The following is a 19,893-nucleotide window of genomic DNA, read 5'->3' on the forward strand; positions in this document are numbered from 1 at the left end:
TCCAGTTTCAAATTGACAGATTTATTTCTAATATGAAGATTGTGGAGACACCATAATTTTCATTGATCTTCAGCCAAGTGTTGTTTTATTAAACAAGCAGACATGGAGTTAGACAATCTGTACCAAAATGCAGGCTCGTTTATTAGTGAATAAGTGATGAATTCAACACCGGCTGTGCTTCAAGCTGCAAACAAATGAGACAGCAAATCAGATTATCACCATTTTGACCATCTACAGGTCTACTGAATTGATTTTGGATTCCTTTGACACATTCAAGAAAATTATCTGCGAGACGTTCATAAACAAGTTGAACTAAGTTAATTGTAAGAAATGTTCTGTTACCTGTCTTACAATCGAAGTTGTAATTTGTCTCAGCCTGGTCACCTAAAGTTAAAGGAGGGGAGGAAAAAAGTGTTTGAAAAGAGCATCAATTTAAATCATGGTCAAACATGTTCAACAGTCCAGCTGTAAGTGCACAATAAAGATGAGGGTCACACGTGGGGCACACGTTCAAATGTTTGACAGGAACAAGTCGTGAATATGCGATTTACTTGGCTGGTAATAGTCGTAGATCTTGACCGTGGCTGGTTTCAGGTCGTGCACTGGGATTTCCTGGACCAGCTCCAAGTCGTGGAATATCGGTGTATTATTTGGCAGCTGTTCAAAGAGAACGGCAACATGAAATCTCAAAATTGTTTTGAAAACATTGATGCTCGGCGGCGCTCATTACTCACAGACTCCAAATACACAAGCACACGATCTTCCTTCTGTTCAACACGATCAACCAGCAGAGCGCCTTTGAGCTGTAAGGGTGGGGAGATGGCCATGTCATTGACATGTCAGGACAACTTCATTGCTATACCCTATTGTGCTACTCATTAATAACTTACTCTCTGGAAAGACATTGGGTCTACTTGAAACCCAGACAGCAAATTGATTTCCAGGATCACCATGTTTGTACTGCTTTCCTTCCCACTGTATCTGTGGTTTAAAAAAAAAAAAAAAAAAAAAAGCAAAAACCCAAAACAGTTATCGTTTCAAAATGATAGCGTTACCCAGGGTGAGTTGGAGTCGAGTCTAGTTTATTTTTAGAGCCCTTGAACACAAACGTCATATCTCAGGTCTCTACAGTTCAGATTGATGATATCCACTGGCACTCATCCCCAAACACAATTTAAAACAAACAAAAAAACCTCAGGTATGTTTAAAAGGTCTTTAAATTTTTGATTGTTTAAAAATGAGAATTCTACTTTTGGATTCATAATTTAGATATTTATGATTTTTTTTTTCTCAGTTGATCTTGGTTTTTCTCCAATATGCCATTTTATTAGTGTATCGTGATTTTGTACGGCAAATTCTGCTGGCAATGCCACCACTATACAGTCCTGCGATTGTTCAAAGGAGTTGATTTCTTACAGAGATTTCAGCCTCAGGTTGAGTTTAGATCTGCCAGGTGGGCTGGTGCAGTTTGCATCAGTCTGCACGGTGACACTCAGGGTAGTGGCCTCAGTGGGTGCGGGAATGTTGTAGAGAAGAGTAGTCTGAGAGACAAGCACACAAAAAGGTCACCAAAACACTCAAACCAAGAACAAAAACATTCAACTCTGCTTTCAGCCACCCCGAAGCAGCAGCAGCACATCCGGGTAGGCTACATTTTTATTAATCCAGTAAAATTACATCAAGGTTATTTTGTTTCGCATCAGTCTGCACGGTGACACTCAGGGTAGTGACCTCAGTGGGTGTAGGAATGTTGTAGAGAAGAGTCATCTGAGAGACAAGCACACAAAAAGGTCACCAAAATACTCAAACCAAGAACAAAAACATTCAACTCTTTCAGCCACCCCGAAGCAGCAGCAGCACATCTGGGTAGGCTACATTTTTCTTAATCCAGTAAAATTACATCAAGGTTATTTTGTTTTAGGCATGCTGAACATAGCCAGGGTAATGCTAACCACACCAAAACGCTGATTTTCTCTCTGATCTCCTTTTACCTTATGAACCCTCTCAAGCTCTGAGGTCCTCCAGCTTTTGAGCCATTCCAAAAGGTTAGAACCCGTACATCTGGTGAGGGATCTTTTCAGTTTCATCCCCACCGTTCTGCCAGTGAACCTCAGGGTCGCAGGGAATGTTCTTGTTTTCAAAACTATACCTCTCTAATCTAGCTTTTAACATATCTACTTTTAACTTTCATGCTGTTACTATTCACTTGTACCCATTTTTATTCTTTTGTCTTCGATATGCCCTTGTATTTTAATCTGCCATTTTAAAATATTTTAGTCTATAGGGTGATAGGTCATTGAAGTTCCCAAATTTTTGTTTATGTTTTTGCAATAGTCATTTCTTTTCCAGCGTGTCCTCAGAGGGATCCCTCTGCTCAGCTGTGGTGGCCCATGCCCCCCCTCGGGTCCCCCAATTTGCTGTACATCCTGGAAACCTACGGCACCACTGTACTGGGGGTGCTCATGCTGGCAGACTGTGGCCTGCGATTAAGTCCTGGTGCAGAAGGCTCTACGAGATGTGTTCTCCCCACAAGATACTCTGGACCCACTCCTTGTTCTTTTAGTCAAACTCCTCTTTCACCTTTGTGTTTTCGATGTGCATATGTATGCTTGGGTCCTTGTGGGTGGGGTGGGTTCATTTTTTAACCATGTGAAGCACTGAGTTACATGGTCATGTATGAAAAGCACTCCACAAATAAAATTATACAGTATAAACACTGGGACTTTGTAATTTATTTAAAATGGGAATCATGTCTGCAGACAGACAATTTAATTGACTTTTAGCAGATTTAACGCCCTCATTTAGGTTAAATTGCGATGTCAGAGGCAGAAGATGAGCCGTTCCCAGTACTACATAAATCGATGCCATTGATCTGTCCACACTTTGCCTGTTGTTTTATGCTATAGCAATCAATTTAAAGTAGTGAAAATGGCTTGAGAACAAATCTATAAACTGCAATGATCTATCAAATACTACCACTTTATGAAGTCATGATGCTGTATGTGTTTTAAATACAATAAAAATGTTTGTTATTCAAAGACAGTAAATGTCAGTGGATTGTAACTACAGTTTACTTAAATTATAATTGGTTAAAAAAAGTACAGGATTGAAGTTTGCCATATACATATGATATCGTTGCTCAGCTCCGATAGTAAAACCAGTTACCAAGAGTACCATAACTCAAGTGCTGACTGACCTGCAATGAAGTGCATGCAGACCCCTTCACCTCCACACTGTACTTTCCTGTGAAATCCTTTAGCACCTCTTCCTGGTAGAGCAGTTTGTTATTCTGATTGACTTCAAATGTCATCTGGCCACTGGGAGATGATACGATCACTGAGCTGGAACCCGCTGGACTGAATACCAGAGTGGAGTAAAGGGACAGAGCCTGAAGGGCCAGCACTGTGTCCTGTAACAAATTTATAAAGCAGATAAAGTCACCATAGATTACAAATCCTCCCAAAGACAGATTGCCATGTAAAGATGTGCAATCGCATAATTTAAAATGGTAATTGTGATTTGTCATGACATTCAGGTGACCAAAACAAAAACACAAACTGTTCATTAGAAAATTAGATTTCTTTTCACCAATGTTAACAGTTTTTTTCTGGGTTGCCATTTGCATCTCAGTCATGCAACATAACGTGCATCTAAATCCCATCATCTCCAGAATATTCCAGGAACTCAGAGACAACAGCATGTGTACTGCAACGATTCACACATTCCTTCTAGGTTAGGGGTCCCCAACCTTTTTTGCCTCACGAACCGGTTTAATGTCAGACAATGTTTTCAGTGACCGGCCTTTAAAGGCCGGATAAATACAACAAAATATGATATGACCAGCATGAAAACTGTGGTATTTTCGAAACATAATAAACACAAATCATGACACGAGGAACGTCCTATCCGCCAACAACACTCTCTGGTTGCTATGGTAATGTTGACACGTGCCTTCAAAATAAGATAGACCACAAATACAAAGTGCATGAAAAATACGACTCCCCATCGCCGCATATTATGCAGACTATACTTTGTGCGTGGGAATCTGCCGTTGATCAATCCGTATTTTAAGTAGGACTCCTGAATCGCCGCATATTACGCAGACTATACTTGGTGCGTGGGAATCTCCCGTTGATCAATCCGTATTTTAAGTAGGACTCCTGACACTGTCTATTAAATGTAGCCTTCTTTTTCTTGAAATTCATAGGCTCCTCCTCTGTCTCCTGGCTGGGCCTTTCCCCCTTCCCAAAGACCTTGTTTTTTTTTTACTCATTTTGCTGGCTCCTGGGTTTCATTTTAGCGGTAACCTATCACATGACTGAGAAGCGCGCCTTCACCTGCGTCAAGAGTGACATTGTACGGATGTAACAGAGGATCCGGTAACTTCTCAAAATAAAACATCTTTCAGATTCCAAAATGAATAAAACTGAATGTAAGTTATATATTCTTTCTGTGCGGCCTGGTACCAAATGAGAAGCGCGTCTTCACCTGCGTCAAGAGTGACATTGTAGACGGATGTAACAGAGGATCTGGTAATTTCTCAAAATAAAACATCTTTCGGATTCCAAAATGAATAAAACAATGCAAGTTATATATTCTTTCTGTGCGGCCTGGTACCAAATAACCCATAGAACGGTACCGGTCCGTGGCGCAGGGTTTGGGGACCTCTGTTCTAGGCAACCGAATTTCCTTGAGGATGTTTGCGTGTACCTGAGTAGAAGCATAGCCTCCATATGAGTTCTGCTGGCTTGTCAGCCATCTGACAATGCTGGAGGCGTAACCCAGGTCTTCAACAGTGGGAGAGGTCCCAAGTTTGGCTTGGAGCACATAAGAGGAGATCTCCACGGACAGAGATTGTGACGTCTCAGTTGACTTCTGGTTCCAGTAAATTAAACCATCTGGAAGGAAGGGGGGGTGGAAAAAAAGATGCATTTGTAACTTTGTTCACAGAGTAAGAGTTCAGCTGTGTGTTTAAAGTTAAAAACACCTTTTTGTATTTTTATGCTGTCCAAGTGCTGCAGAAGTAGAGAGCGGTTCTCCTCATCTCCAGCTAAGGTGAAGACATAAGCAAGCAGCGCTGTTGTGTACGTGTTGCTGTGGTCATTGACAAACCCCTTCAAGCAAGACAGGCTCTGGGTCACTGTGGCATCCTGAAAGAGATTTTTTTGGAGGGCGGGGGTTAATGATAAGCCTGTACCATCAATGGTCTTTAAATTTGAACAGATTTTAAAAATTGATCCTGAAGAGAAAGGAAAATGAAGCTTTTTTGCACAATTGATTTCTCCTTTTGTGACAGATCATGACCCCAAATTAAAAACTGAACCCTCTCTTAATATTAGCATTCCAAGTCCATAGACTGTCAAAGTAGTCACTTCATGACATTTGGCAAAGCTTGAAATACAATACGGCGACATACAAGATTTGGGTGGAATTGCAAGTGGCACAGGTCATTGCATTTCCCCAAATATCCAGAGCCTTTTCCTACTACTAAAAATTTAGTTGGGTGCTGGTTGTATGCTTGTGGGAGAAGGTGATACTTCTCTGGATTTGAAGTTCTCGCCTAAAAGGTAAAGCAATGTACAAAGTAACTGGTGAGAGTTTAACATCTACTCACATTAACAGATCTCCCCATCTCCAAGAAGGCAGCAGTGACGTAAGCACTGAGAGTCACTTCATCAGAAACACCACCCTGCAGAGAGGGAACATCACTTCAGATACAACATTCAGAGATCAAATACTGAGGGCGGAAGAAAAAAAACCCCAAATACCTTCATTCTGTTATTGAAAAGTTTTCCTGACATTTGGAAACAACCATTTCCTCCTTGCTTGCTTTGCAGCCAAGTCTCAGACTCCTCAATATTGGCAGGGTCAATATAAATAAAAGACTTGGCTTTGGCAAAAGATCTCATCACAAAAGCAGTCAACCTGAGAGCGATGAGAAGGCAAAGGAAAAACAAAGTGGATATGTTGGACTAAAATTTCCATAAAATGCATGATAGTGTAACATTTTAGGGGGAAAAAATTATCATATGCATTATTACCATGCAATTGTAATATAAATGTACAATAGAGCACCGTTTATGTTCTCACCAAGTATTCTCGACGCCGGTCCCAAAAGTGCTATACCCACCACTGGAATGCTTATAGTTAAGTTGTCTCTGGTAGCCTGTGAAAAAAATACATGCTTAATAGCCCTTAGGACACTGTACGTACTTCACCCATCCAGTGAGGGAGATTTCATACATTAAAGGGTTAACTGCACAAAAAGCGATACTAAGAATGCAGCATGTAATTCTTATTTTCATGTCATGTCTTGAGTTGCCATAGTGAGGTTTGTAGAAACATTGCACTTAACCAACAAGCAATGGAGCAGCTCCACGTTTCCCCTTGAGGCCCAAAAGTGCACTTTCATCATTTAGTGTGAGAAGGTCTGTGGCCTTTCACCATTAACATTTTATACACTGTCCATGAGATGGCCACTACCGTTTGTTGCATGACCCACCGTAAATGTGCCCTCGTGTTCTGTAACTCGTGAGTTGGTGCAGTGTGTCAAGACATACGATAATACTAGACATATTTGTGTCACATCAGTGAGTGGATTTTCATTACAATGAACAAGTGTTGATGCACTGTGGTCAGGTCATGGTAGAAAAGCAACGTTTTACCTTGGGTGAGTTTGTCCAAAACTCAGTTTTAAGGTACCGGTAATTTTATTTGTGTGTCAGTGCACAAGCCATGCAGTATTTATGGCTTATGTATATTTAATCCAATTAGATCAGTGTGAGCCAATTTAAAATGAAACTTGGTGAGACAAGTTGCAATTGGAGCAGACTGGCAGTTACTACAAAGTTGGAGTAGATGAAGCCGACCATCTTTATTCAAGATTTTGATTGCTCGTCTCATTGTACACCATTTTCTGCAAAATGTGTTGATGCAATTATTTTCAAAATTATGGTTGTAGGCCGGGTTCAAATTTTCCATATTTAGAGTAGAATGTTGATAATTTCTGAATGTTTTTGAAATGGCAGCTGTGCACTTGCCATGAATTCATTTTTACCTTCATGAGAATGTCATGTTTAACCATTGTGTTTCATAGAAAAGAAAAAGCTCACCAAAGACCCAACCTCTACGGAGCACCAGACATGGCAATTTTTAACTTGTCAAAGGAAGTCGAGTGGGCGGGCGGGATAAAAACATCTGATTCTACCTCCCCAATTTTTGGGGAATATTTTCACGTCTCCATCACTACTCTAATTGGCACCGCTACCATTGTCTTCCAGTTTCTCGGTGAGCAGTCTGCTTACTCAACTATTTCTGACGGAACCATAGCAACTTAGTGGGCACAAATGAACATTTTGTGGCCTATTATTTTTATCCATGGATCCATAAATATCTCCTGTGCTGTTGAAGAGGCCAGCAGCAGTCAGAGCAGGGACATATTTTTCAGCTATATACCAAGTAAACAGTGCAACGAGTTAGAGTAATTTGAGTTTCTGGCAGGAATTTTAAACTTGTTTCATGGGCACCCCTTTTAACATGACGTACCCCACTCAAGATCTCAGCACATCTCTGGTCCACAGTGTAGCAGATAAACAGCTTAACCATTTTCTTTGAGGCAATTAAAAAAAAAAAAATCTACACAATGAACTCAATCTGATTATTATCTTATGCCCAACTCCAATTGCCAGTGGGCAATATGAACAACAAAAGGTACATAATTAGCATGGTGCAAAGAAAATCACCATCAGGTTACTACAAATGTCGACAAGTGACTCACCATTAGTCAGGAAATTGACGATCTTTTGTTCGATGGCTGGAGTCAGCTGCTGTGTGTCTTTAAGGTACTGCGCTATATAAATGTTTGGGGCTAACAGTGCCATGTTCTGCTCTCCACAGCCATGTGGCATCCTCAACAGGCCATCAAGGTTCTTCAAAGCCCGGCCCAAAATGTCACCTGCATTCATTATTAAAAAAAGTCACTTACTCAGCACACTGGAATATGTCATTAATGTTATACACTGTTAAGGAATCTAAATGGCAATTCACCAATACTCTAATTGGTTCGTTAAAAACAAAGTTTACCCAGGACAGATATTAGACCACGTGCTGATCCATCAATTGCATTCTCGGGGAGCTTCAATTCGATTTCCTCCTTCAGACTGTTTCCTGTTGTGCAGAGGGAGGGATAATTCAGCTCAGAAAGATACACCAGAAGTAGTAAAAATGTTAACTTGATCAAGATCATATCAGCAATCAAGATACACAAATTATCCAATATAGACCCCCCCACCCCCAAAAAAACAAAAAACGTGGTGTCCACAAAAGGTACCAGGTAGCCCCTGGGACTGCTCTAAATGTAAACACTAGTAAAAAAAAATGTAGTAGTGCTACATCAGTTCCCTAAATGTTGTAATATGATCAGTCTCTTCAAACAAATTCATTGTTCATCAGAACACAATGCTAACATTCAGGGTAATTGGAGCAAATGTTATTTTCAGATGCGTGCATCAAGCTGGTAGTGCCTCACATGAATTTGTATCCATGGAGCTCAGTTTCTGAAGGGTTAGTGATCTCCGGTATACATGAATCAAAAACCCTTGCCAAGAAAATGTTTGCCTGATCGTTTCCACTAAAACTCAACCAACCTTTAGGGCAGAGCAGAAAGTTGTGGGTTTTTGTCACCTCTGTTCCCTCAGCCTAAAAAGAAAACCAAGTTGCCCATTTTATACAATCTGAGGCTTGGAAGAAAGTTGCAAATATTGAATATGAAAAGATCAATAAAACGAAGGTACCGACCTTAACAATGAGAGGTCGTGTGACGGTGTCTATTCGACCTCTTTCTGGCACGCTCACAATCTCATTGTCACAAGAAGCATGAGATGGCACGGCTTCCGCAGTCACGGTCACATTGACAACCCCTAAAAAGAAAAAAAAATAAATTGAAAAACATGCACACTCAAATTCGGATGTCGCCCAAAATCTTGTGTATCAGACCCGCACCCAATGTTGAGGGGGCCAAAGTCCATCTGACGGTCTTGCGCTCATTGCCACACAGGCAGGTGTTATACTCTTCACCAGAAAGTGGGGTGAGGACAAAATCTTCAGAGGGGGTTGGCGTCACACTAACCTATTATCACAAATACAGAAAACGGCGCAGTTATGGGTCGGATTAGGTCACCTCACTGAGCATGAAGCTGTTGGCCTGAGAACACTTTCTGCCTAAAGCAGTGGGTAACAGCGCTGTTTGAGGAAGATTGAGCCTCTACTCTGGCTACCACCCATGAAGCAAAAGAATCAGTACGTATGTGCAAATGGATGGCTAAAATAAGAGTGGATTGTTCTAGTAGAAAACTAAGTTTACTACCATCGCCGGTTCCAATGAGAACAAGTAGCTCTTGGGTAAGGTGAAGTTTGTCATTACCATGATGCACTTGGAGAGGAAGTTGAAGACTGTGGCTTTCAGCTCAAAGTGTTCCCCACGTTTGATGGAATATGGCAGAGTGAGCTCAAGGAAGAAAGGCTGGAAGACTGTCAACTTTTGACGAGGAGCCAAGCCAAAACCCTGAGGGGACAGGCAGAAAGTCTCCGTCTCCCATGTGGTGATGGTGTCTGGGGCAGTCAGGGGCACATCCTTCATGCCGGAATGCCTGAGAGAGGAGAAGCAGGGGTGGGGGGAGGGAAAAAAAAAGGTTCTAAGCTTCATTGTAAGAAGTACCGATAAATGAATCTCAACACAGATGGACAAGTCCCCACAATGTAAAAACAATTACAATATTAAACCAAATCAGAAGTTTGGGCAGATAAACAAGATAAACTTAATTCACTATGCCAAATGTTTTTACTTTTTCCAGGCCGCAGATCTGATAAACTTAAACATCCGATGAAAAGTGTCACATTTGTTTTTCCTCCAATTGTTCGTGCTGCATCTGTATGCAGTTTGTTTATTCACCCAAAATATGATTTCATGAAGGACAATATCCTAAATCTAAAAGGGGGGGATGGATTTACTTAGCAGTAATTTGAGCATGTACATTGCTTGCACATGATTTGAAAAAGTACTTCTCCAGTGAATTCCATGAGCCCGATTTTACAGATGCCAGCTCAATTCATAAATTAAGCACCCCATCATCATTATACAGTCCATAAAAAGCCTGTTATTTGATCATCAACATGAAAAATATCAAACATGTCACCAGTTAAACTGTCATTAGTGACACAGGCTTACCCAACTTCCACCAGGTCCCACAACCAAGTCTCTGGAAAGAAATTACGGATTGTCTGAATTGGGGCGATACCACCCAAACCACCTCCCATACCACCAACAGCAGGAGGAGGAGCCGCCATCGCATCTACGGTTTGATATTGTAGAGCAATACCTAGAAATGTAAAATAATTCCAAATGAAGGTTCTTGCTGGAAAAAAAATATTCAGTGCATCACTCTCACCATAGGGACGATTATGGTATTCTCTTCCCATATATTTGAGGCAAGTGGGCACTCTGACATTCAAATTTGTTGCCATCTTCAACCCGTTATTCTAGGCGGGGGAAGAAAAACAAAATCTTAAAAAGAAAAAAAAGAATTTTGTATGTGCAGAATTGTGATAAAATTACCTGGAAAACTGTGAAAGGATCATCAATATCACGCCCAGGGTATGGCAGAATAGACCTTTTTGGTCTGACTTGTAAACAATCCACTTGATCCTCAACTTTGTAGGGAATGTATGTTGATTTTATGACAGGCAACATTGCAAATATCTGGCGGGGGAGGAAAAAAAATTAAAATGTGTCAACCCCTATTTTAGAGCTTCACAAATGCTGCAAAAGTGCTTTTTAACTCAACAGCAAGGGAAAACGGAAATAAGGACATAGCCAGTAATATTAGCAGCAAAATGGTAAGTGATGACAAATGCGTGTATGAAGGTCATCCAATTTCATACATCCAGAGATTGTATGAGTAATTTATGGCTATTTTGAGTGTTTTTTGCCAGCTTGTGAATTCAGTTACCCTACAAAAGCATCTTTAATTTTTATTTTTAAACCAATGAGAATTTTGAGGAATCATGAAAAGGAGCCATAGAATGCAAGATTGACTTCTTAAACACTGACAACATTGCCAGTCACATCCGTGGTAGGCTAGTCAAATCAAAAAAGGTAGATTCAGTACAAGTAGATCAGAAAACTAGAAGTTTATGAACAAAGTAAAAGCTGCATATTTGTCTTTGCACCATTTTTTAACTCACCCATGGGGCACAGGATTCATTCAAACTATTGTAACGAGTCATGTCAGTTTCAGCATCAGTAAATACTCAATGAAAGCAGCATTGCTGCAACAAAACAGCATCAAGTGTGTAACTGAAATGGTACACCGCTGTCATTCCAGCGTGAATAACGCCTCTGAAGGTAGAATGACATGCAAAGGACAGATGCGCAATGGTGGGCCACTCATTTACATTAAACAGGGAAAAAAAGGCTATTGTGGAACTTTGATGATCACAGTGAGATTTTTTTTTAACATAAGCAAAGGAAGTTCTCCACCCCTATATAAGACAACTGAAGTTACCTTATCGGCATTTAAGGTCTTTCCAGGTTCTTTGATGAGGACACTCTGGTCAACAATGCTCACCCCACACAGAGAGTTTGGCTGGGTTGTCAATTGCAAGGTGTTTTTTTCACCTGGTACAGCTGAATCTGGACAAAACTCCAGAGAGATCTGATGCACAGCAAAACACACCCTTTACCATCTGGACATCCTCCAGCCAACCGAGGTAAATTGACACCACTTACTTTGTTGCCAAAGCATTTTTCAGTGATGTAGTGTGCACTGTGGGCAATGACTGCGGCGCTGGGAAGCACAGCATATGCAACTATCTGGACCTCTGGTGCCATCTCGGCAGAAACTTTCAACTGGAAAGTCACCTCGCCCTCATTCACTAAAAAGCAAATGGGTTAGGAACATTTAGATTAGTTCATAATTTTACATTTTTAGAAAAGAAGGTAAAGAAATGTGGCAATAGCAAATTAAAAATAATTGGGCAATATGCTATTATGCCAACAATTAAGTTTCTCTGAACTCAATGCGATGACGTAGAGCACCTGATTCATCCACAACGGCAATCCGTTTCGCTCCTTGCAAAACAATGGCTCCTCTGGCAAGGACCTGGATTATTTAAGAGGATGAGGACAAAAATGACTCACGTGCCATAACTAAAGTTGCATGTTCATTGATGTTAACAGGTATAAAAGTCCAACATTTTGTTTTTTTTCTCAAGTTTGTATATTCACCAATAGTGTCGCGTGAGGACAGGCACAATGACAAAAGTGTCAACCATGACACAAATATATTTTTTCCCCCTCTCCATTTACAATATATGCAAATTTGAGCATCATTGTGCCAATCAACTTGACAGGTAGGAACAATATTTTAAATGCCAATACATGTACCTGAAAGAAAAGCATGTTAACCAAAGTAAATGAACTCCATATGCGTGTCACACACACACACGCGCACGCACCAGAACTGCTACAACTCATCTAACTGACACTAAAAACTACATCGCCGAAAATGTGGTTGCATTTTCCTACAAACTGTATTCAGCAGTGATTCTCATACTTGAAACCAGGTAGCAGTTTTGTAGGGGGAAGGGCTTAAATATAATCCAAATAAAGTCCCATCATGTCCAGAGACAATGGTATGATGCTATAAAACAGTTATTGCAAGCAAACCGTCGATGAGAGTCCAGCAAGACCATCACTGCATGCCTGCTGAAAACTGGCACTACGAAACACTCCAAGATGACTGACTTTCTTGCCACAGGTAATTTCATGCCTTTAACTATAACTCCACTCACCAGATATATAAGATCGGCAGACCCCTGAGACTCTCCGACTACGGTGTATTGAATGGTGACGTCTTCATCTTTGTCGCAAGGAATCGATTTGTCCTTATTCTTGACCAACAGGTAGCTGACCGTCTTTGTCTCAAGAGAAGGTTTTCGGACTGGAGAAACAGTGTGCTCCCCATTCTCATAGTGTGGAGTTCGATAAGCATATTCCAGGCTTGGGGTGGCGCTAACCTAATTGAGATAAAACAGAACATATCGGTTGAAAGATAATAGCGTCAGAATGGCATTGTGTATGTGGTGCATTTCTGTTAAGATGAAAGTAGCATTTATGCAAGAGTGTGGTCCAACTTACCAAAGTGCTGCCAAGGAATCAAAGTCCCAACTCATTTGGGTTCAGATTCTCACAAAAAAAAAAACCCTCCTATTGTGGCCATTACTTTTCACCAAGCATGCAAATTCTACAGTATTCAAACGGCTTTCCCCTCAATCTGGTTTCTCTGAGGCAGTGCGCAATTTGTATCATGCTTCAAGGTGAACTGAGCAAATTAAGTACACCGCGTATACTTAATTTACGCGGTGTACACGAGGGAGAAAAGAAGCGATGAGATGTGTCAAATTTAGCTTGGCCTGGGACATGACCTTCCCCAAATGAAAAGTTCTGATTTTATTAGTTACACTTCACCATGAATGATTGGCATGCACAGCTCACGTTGAGCATTGTTAAGGAATGTCACGATTGAATATTGTCGATTAATTGAATACAAAATTTGAATCAAATGCATTGTAACTTTTTTTCTAGCGTTGATGTATAATGATAGACTGAGCCATAATCAATGTATGGAAATTATAATTTAGTTTGTTCCGTGACATATTTGAGAATTGGCAAAAATGTTGATCACCACTTTCCAAAGTAAAAGCACATATTTGCAAATGTCTCATTTCGATTAAACAGAAGTCTGATTTCGTGAAGAACTACAGGAATCAGGTTACGACGATTTTCAGCTACTGTGTTTGTGGATTCAGTTTTGCATTGGCATTCAAAGTCTCCCCCCCAAAAAAAAAAATTCTGGCTAAATTTTCAAATACAGCACAGACAAAAAGGTACTGTGTAAACAGTTCAGTAGAATTTAACTTTTCAAGTAACAGAAAAACTGCAATGAGCTCAATTTGCAGATAGATTTATGGATGACCTTATTTCCGTTACTGACAATTCCAATGCCTCTTGTTACTTACGTAGAGGTGAATGTCATCTTGACGGCCAATGGTGCTTATTGAGAAGGTCGCAAAGCCATTAAGGTCAGTGGTGAGGTTCTGTCGGAGCTGTGCTGACCACCGGTCACCCTCAAGCACGTACAGGTCCATGCCACCACTGACAGTATTGTTGTAGTGAACTGCTTTAACCTGCAGGAAGCACAAAGCAGTCTCCGATGATGGTCATCAGCACAAGATTCAATTCCCCATTGTGTTTTGCACTTACTTTGCCCTCTACTAGTGACGCATCCTCATAGATCTTAGGAGTGTCCTCAAATGACAGCTTTCCAATGACATATGAAATTTGTATTCTTTTGTAGTGCAGCTGTGTAATACCTGCCCAATGTTACAGAAGCCTTTATTCCGGCATCAATATCCATCATATTTCATTTCAACTTTTTGTAGAAATTGCCAATCCAAATATTTAAAAGGGAAATACTTGCCTGTCCCCTCTTCTTTCAGTTCAGCATGGACTTCCAGTACATCTTGTACTGCCTTCTGGTCAATTTTTGTGAACGTTGACAACTTCGGAGTAAAGGTGGCACAGCCCATCTTATTTGTCTAGTGAATAGAATACAAATTGTTATCATTCAGGGTTATTCCTCAATTTAGTAATTGTCACCCACTTTTAAAAGTATGTGTTTAAAAAAAAAAAGTGAACTGAAATAATTTGATTATCCAGTTTCTCCCAGATCCTTGTCACTTTGTGAAACACTCAGCCAAGTCTAGCTTTGTACATTCTGAAAAACAAATTTTTGGCCCCGCCCCACCCAAAGTGACAATATTTTTTTGTTGCGAAATTTACCTGTTTTGTATCCTCATAGCAAGGAGGAATCACAAGAGGGCCCTCTTCTGTGTTGTAAAGATACGAGTAGACTGGGCGACACACCTTAAGTGTGGCACTACCAGGCACAGGCTGTCCATATGTGTACCTATTAATTGAAATGTATCATCCCATTTAGCGTGTGGTTCAAAAGCAAGCAGGTCATTCAACAAATGTTTCAAATCTGATTTCATGCCACGAACAGTACTCACTTTGAACATACTTCGATGGCGATGTCATCTTCGACAATAACCACTTCATCTGGTCCATTTATTTTGATATCAAATTTGGGCAAAACTAGAGGTAAGCGTTAATTTAGTATTTGTTCAGTCCACTTTAAAACATAGACAAGGGGGAATTTGAGGGGAAAATTAAGTGTGTTTTTCATACCATATTTCTCCACCTTGAAGTTGTGGTATATTTTGTCTCCGTCAACTGACGCACTGAGTTGGTAGACACCTTGCCGCGCCTCAGAGTTCAATGAGTAAGACAGCTGCAGTATTGCATTGCTCGACGTTTTGTTCAGCCACTGCCCTATTCGGGTGTTGCTGGGATTCTATTTAATTAAAAAAAAAAAAAAAAGCACAATTACAACACAGTAACTCCAGATTCCATTCTTTGCCACTGCTGACCACTAACAACTTCCAGAGATGCAGTTTACGCATCACCATCGGTTAAAAGTGACCTACTTTTTTAAATTTATTTAAATACTTGATCGACTGGTTGGGCACCCCTGGCCTACAGCATATTGCTCGTCTTAATGACAAATACATTAAGCTGCTTGTATGAACACCAAGGATAATATAATTTTTTTGTTTTAAAGGGGACATGGACACGTCAAGGTTTGCATTCAAATACAGGTAGTTGGCTATCTGGCCACCCATAAAGAAAATTAACCCACTGACGAAGTTTTATGCCCATCCAAGTAAGTCTTACAATATAGTTTGTGACATCAGCTAGGTTAGCCAAAGTTCAAGAACCACTGCTCTAATGCAGTGTTCAAAGCACAGTCATGTCATCAACAAAAAAGTAACAGCGGCCAGCTAACACTGTAGCTCTGCTCTTTTTGTCATTTTTTTTAAAGCATAGATTAGCAGTAGCTAACAGGAGCGCCAGCATTCACATCTATGGCCAGCTAACACTGTAGCTCTGCTCTTTTTGTCTTATTTTTTTTTTTTTAAAGCATAGATGAGCAGTAGCTAACAGGAGCGCCAGCATTCACATCTATTTGGCGAGCTTGACCTGGGGTCATTCCATTGAGCTCAGTCAGTACCACGCTGCCTTAGTTGAGAAGTGCATTTCAATGGCTTGTGGTTCAATGGTGCCTGCACGTTCCATCTTACCTGAATTTCAATGATGTCGTACTGCAAAAAAAACAAAAACATTGCATCACGTTAAATGTTTGAATCAAAGTACAGCTAAGACAAAAATCAATACGTATTGTCTCCAGTTTTCACATGAATACATGAGCAATGAAACACAATGAGTTTTAAAAAAAAGTGGATTTTCAGAGTGTGACACATTTAATTCTGCCATAAATTAATCTTATTTTAGCTTTTCAGTTTTTACAGTGAATTCGTATGACAGTCTTATTCTATTGCATGTCTTACAGTACTTTCAAAATTACAGTGAAGGCATATTCATGCTTGCGTTTACATAAACCACATTTTAAACTATTGTTATTGTCATGAGAAGCCCACCGATGCAAAGTCCAGGTCAATTAATACAATTTAACATATTTGTTATGAGACAAGTGTGATTTGTAAAGGAGGGGGTGGGGAGGGGTGGTTCAAACACTCACCATTTGAACAGCAGGTCTGAACTTTGTGTCCAACGAAACGACCCTGAAGTGCACTGAGAGGAGCATAGAGAGATATGAACTTTGACAACCCTTTTTTTTTTTTTAAATCATCATTGTCATCACATTTTAAAAACAGTCTGTGCCAAAATAACCTGCAGCACTTTTAGGTTTATCCACTTTGGCCAAACCCACTTCTACTTAAAAAAAAAAAAAAGTAAAAATAATAAAATTGTTCTCGCCATGCCAAAACTCTATATTTACCTATAAATTGGCACACACTGTACTTCCACACTTAAAAGGGACCCATTCTAAAATGAATCTCCCCTGCTTCATAGCTTATAACATTTTCCAAGTGGTGGGAGAATTGCTCTTTCATGTAAACAGAATTTCTTGTTCCAAGAAAGGAACAGACTCAAGCTTTATTAATAAGGAGTGCTTCACTGCAAGCAATTAAAAACGCTCTGAAAATTCATGAACTCATTTGTCAACAGTAAAGATTAATTTACATTTTGGTTGTTACAATTCATCCAAAGACCTAAAAAAAAAGTATCCAATTGAACAGCAAAAAAGAAAGGGAATGGATTACTTTAGGATTTCAAACTTAATGACCTCAGTGGAATTTTAATATAACTGGTACTGTAGATATGCGATTACCCAACATTAGTTGGAGGATGTTCAGTGGGCCACTTTGTAGTTGTCCGTGACCATGGATTTTACTTAATCTACTCAGGCAAGGTTATGCAATGACGCACCAATGAAGTTGTGACTTGTTTCAATGCCTTTTCATTTCATCACATATGGAATAATTGTTGCTATAAACAGTCAAATGATGTTTGGGAGAGGAAAATTCTCTCATTTTAAAAGTGTGTGTGTGTTTGTGTGTGTGTGGGTACTTTAGTACAGAAATAATGACGTGCTTAGTTACCAGTTTGTCCTGGGAGGTAGATGGGTTTATCAGTCTGGATGAAAGTCATCGGTGTATATACACTGATCATGACCTTCCTGACCTCTCTCGAGCTAAATGTTGCACCTTGTACCTCCACAACCATTTGCCGCACCTCATTCTCTTTCGAAACAGGAACCTGGATTACCGATAAGAGAAAAGACATTTTAAAAAATTATTTCATCCTGTAAAAACCAATGGACTCAGTCTGAATACTATAAATAGACAAATAAATAGTAATGACAATCAATGACATGGCAAAGACCAATCTTCAGTTTGGAAAACGGTATATAAATCGACAGCAAAATAAATCTGTGTTAATGATGTTACATACACCAGGATGTAGAATCTACTCTTCCTAAAGGCTAAACTTGTTTTCCACAAATTCGAAGTTAATTTAAAAAAAAAAAATTAATACATTCATTTAGATGAATTCTAAACATTTGACGAAAAAAAAAAAATACATTCATTTAGATGAATTCTAAACATTTGACGGTAGTTTGTTATTTTTGAATGTCCAGATGGTCGATTGAATACATCGCGCACAACAGTTCAGTATGTGAAATATATTTGCAGAATAAAAGTTGTGGAGATGCCCAAGCTAACAAATGCTTTTTTCCCCCTTAAGCTGACCTTAAACTTGTGGCACTTGTGAAAGTCTTTACTGGATGTTTCTTTGAAGAGGGTAATGTTCTCCTCTTCAGAGTTCAAAAAAACTGTCATGGTCAGAGTCTCATTGGGGTGCAGCAGACTGGCACAGAAATTTGTTTCAGCTCCACTTTCCAGAACTGCAGGAATGCCAACCAGGTAACCTCTACAGTAAGACAAGACAGCATCTCATTTTTTAATCAAATGAAAATTGGAAGAAAAAAAACCTCACGTCATCAGAATATAAACTTACGGTCCTGTCTCTGCCCAAGCCATTCCCATCCAGCTCAAGAAGAAACACCATGTCCAGCTCCATGATTGATTCCGAACACCACCCATGATTGCCAAGGAAGATTCTCAACGTCTGCATCTGCTAAATAGCCACAGATAAACATCCACCCCCTCATGACACACAAGCATATTGTAACCACCCCCTCCACCCACACAAGGGAGGGGGAGGAGGAAAAAAAAAAAGTTACCAATGATAGATTGTTTAGTTCATGCACGCCCTGCATGCTTTTTTAAGCCAAGACTGATAAGTGGGGTGGGGGGGACACAGCCTAAACCTTTAGTTTTACTCAACTTCCTGTTAATGTACTAAAACTTGGCTGAGTGACAATAGGAGGCATTGTTTGACATTTGAAATAAACTAAAAATAACATGATGCAATTATGCTGATGGGGCAACCTGTTTCGACATTTAAAAACTGGCACACAGCAACAAAGGGTGTGTACAGAGACCTTTTGAGTGGCATGCAGGTCACTTCTGCCATGTACGCATGAATAGGACATCTCCCAACTTAACCCTTACACTTGAATTGCTGAGGTGTGTCATATTTGTTGCCTCCAGGTCAAAATATTGCAATCACACAACGATACACAATTTACGCAAGGGGGGGGACAGATGGAATGCCTACAGTGGGTGCTTGACACACTTGAGAGCCTAACTTGACCTCAAACTGAGATATCCCTGAACATGAAAACCTTAGTCATCAAGCAAGGATTTTGACATACCACTGCACTATTGTGAACAAACATGACGCCTTGAGAAACAGATAATTAAGAACAATGACAAACTGTACAAGCATGATATCCGAGCATTGCAATGACACAATCTGCCCGCAACCCATGGCAAGCAGCCTGTTGATTTCATTATCTTCTGGAACTGTATTAACTGTTTTAAAATTGGTGGGGTGTGTACTTGGATATCACAGCATGTTGATTAGTGGGCACCAACCTTCACATATTGTAACACACGATAATTATACTGGCGACAATGTCTCCTTCAGCATCATGCATGCATCAAAACCTTTTGCTGAAATGATGGTGGTGCACAAACTACTTTTTTTAGACTGTTAAGCAAAGAGCAAGTCCTGCAATGTTGCCCTTTACTCAGAAATGGATGTTTGAGTTGACTGTGCAAATAGCTCAACTGCAGACTTACTCGTGTAAAAAGAAAGCACAAAAAAAAAAGTTGTGTTTTTAGTAAAAACTTTGTAATTTATCGTTTTCAAACACTGGTGATTCAGCTCAACACAGGGCCAGAGGTTTAAACCAAATTGAGGACCTTTGCATGATGCCTGAA

At 40.0% G+C, this 19,893-nt stretch overlaps 1 protein-coding gene across 3 annotated transcripts in view; it reads right to left on the reverse strand.

Annotated features, from left to right (window-relative positions):
* LOC109510823 (alpha-2-macroglobulin-like) overlaps window positions 1-19,893 on the reverse strand; it is a 23,034-nt gene continuing 3,141 nt past the window's right edge. The window contains exons 1-37 of one of the 3 annotated variants that reach the window (XM_019861435.1): window positions 18,563-18,682; window positions 18,295-18,475; window positions 17,644-17,800; window positions 16,719-16,771; window positions 16,261-16,281; window positions 15,308-15,473; window positions 15,130-15,214; window positions 14,900-15,026; window positions 14,538-14,655; window positions 14,321-14,430; window positions 14,077-14,244; window positions 12,850-13,074; window positions 12,095-12,158; window positions 11,786-11,931; window positions 11,562-11,711; window positions 10,613-10,756; window positions 10,446-10,536; window positions 10,226-10,376; window positions 9,422-9,647; window positions 9,001-9,127; window positions 8,797-8,918; window positions 8,646-8,697; window positions 8,083-8,166; window positions 7,778-7,954; window positions 6,091-6,166; window positions 5,769-5,925; window positions 5,615-5,689; window positions 4,988-5,150; window positions 4,711-4,898; window positions 3,197-3,409; window positions 1,732-1,767; window positions 1,417-1,505; window positions 891-981; window positions 735-803; window positions 552-657; window positions 343-384; window positions 1-184 (exon numbers count right to left, since the gene is read on the reverse strand). In XM_019861435.1, the coding sequence (XP_019716994.1) occupies window positions 180-184; window positions 343-384; window positions 552-657; window positions 735-803; window positions 891-981; window positions 1,417-1,505; window positions 1,732-1,767; window positions 3,197-3,409; window positions 4,711-4,898; window positions 4,988-5,150; window positions 5,615-5,689; window positions 5,769-5,925; window positions 6,091-6,166; window positions 7,778-7,954; window positions 8,083-8,166; window positions 8,646-8,697; window positions 8,797-8,918; window positions 9,001-9,127; window positions 9,422-9,647; window positions 10,226-10,376; window positions 10,446-10,536; window positions 10,613-10,756; window positions 11,562-11,711; window positions 11,786-11,931; window positions 12,095-12,158; window positions 12,850-13,074; window positions 14,077-14,244; window positions 14,321-14,430; window positions 14,538-14,655; window positions 14,900-15,026; window positions 15,130-15,214; window positions 15,308-15,473; window positions 16,261-16,281; window positions 16,719-16,771; window positions 17,644-17,800; window positions 18,295-18,475; window positions 18,563-18,648 (4,341 nt within the window). In that variant the 5' untranslated portion in view covers window positions 18,649-18,682 and the 3' untranslated portion in view covers window positions 1-179. Of the gene's footprint in view, window positions 185-342; window positions 385-551; window positions 658-734; window positions 804-890; window positions 982-1,416; window positions 1,542-1,731; window positions 1,768-3,196; window positions 3,410-3,700; window positions 3,735-4,678; window positions 4,899-4,987; window positions 5,151-5,614; window positions 5,690-5,768; window positions 5,926-6,090; window positions 6,167-7,777; window positions 7,955-8,082; window positions 8,167-8,645; window positions 8,698-8,796; window positions 8,919-9,000; window positions 9,128-9,421; window positions 9,648-10,225; window positions 10,377-10,445; window positions 10,537-10,612; window positions 10,757-11,561; window positions 11,712-11,785; window positions 11,932-12,094; window positions 12,159-12,849; window positions 13,075-14,076; window positions 14,245-14,320; window positions 14,431-14,537; window positions 14,656-14,899; window positions 15,027-15,129; window positions 15,215-15,307; window positions 15,474-16,260; window positions 16,282-16,718; window positions 16,772-17,643; window positions 17,801-18,294; window positions 18,476-18,562; window positions 18,683-19,893 lie in introns of those variants that run through there. The other 2 variants (XM_019861434.1, XM_019861436.1) reach the window with 2 other exon arrangements.

Source organism: Hippocampus comes, unplaced genomic scaffold (assembly GCF_001891065.2).
Source record: "Hippocampus comes isolate QL1 unplaced genomic scaffold, H_comes_QL1_v1.1 scaffold122, whole genome shotgun sequence".
NCBI lineage: Eukaryota > Metazoa > Chordata > Actinopteri > Syngnathiformes > Syngnathidae > Hippocampus > Hippocampus comes.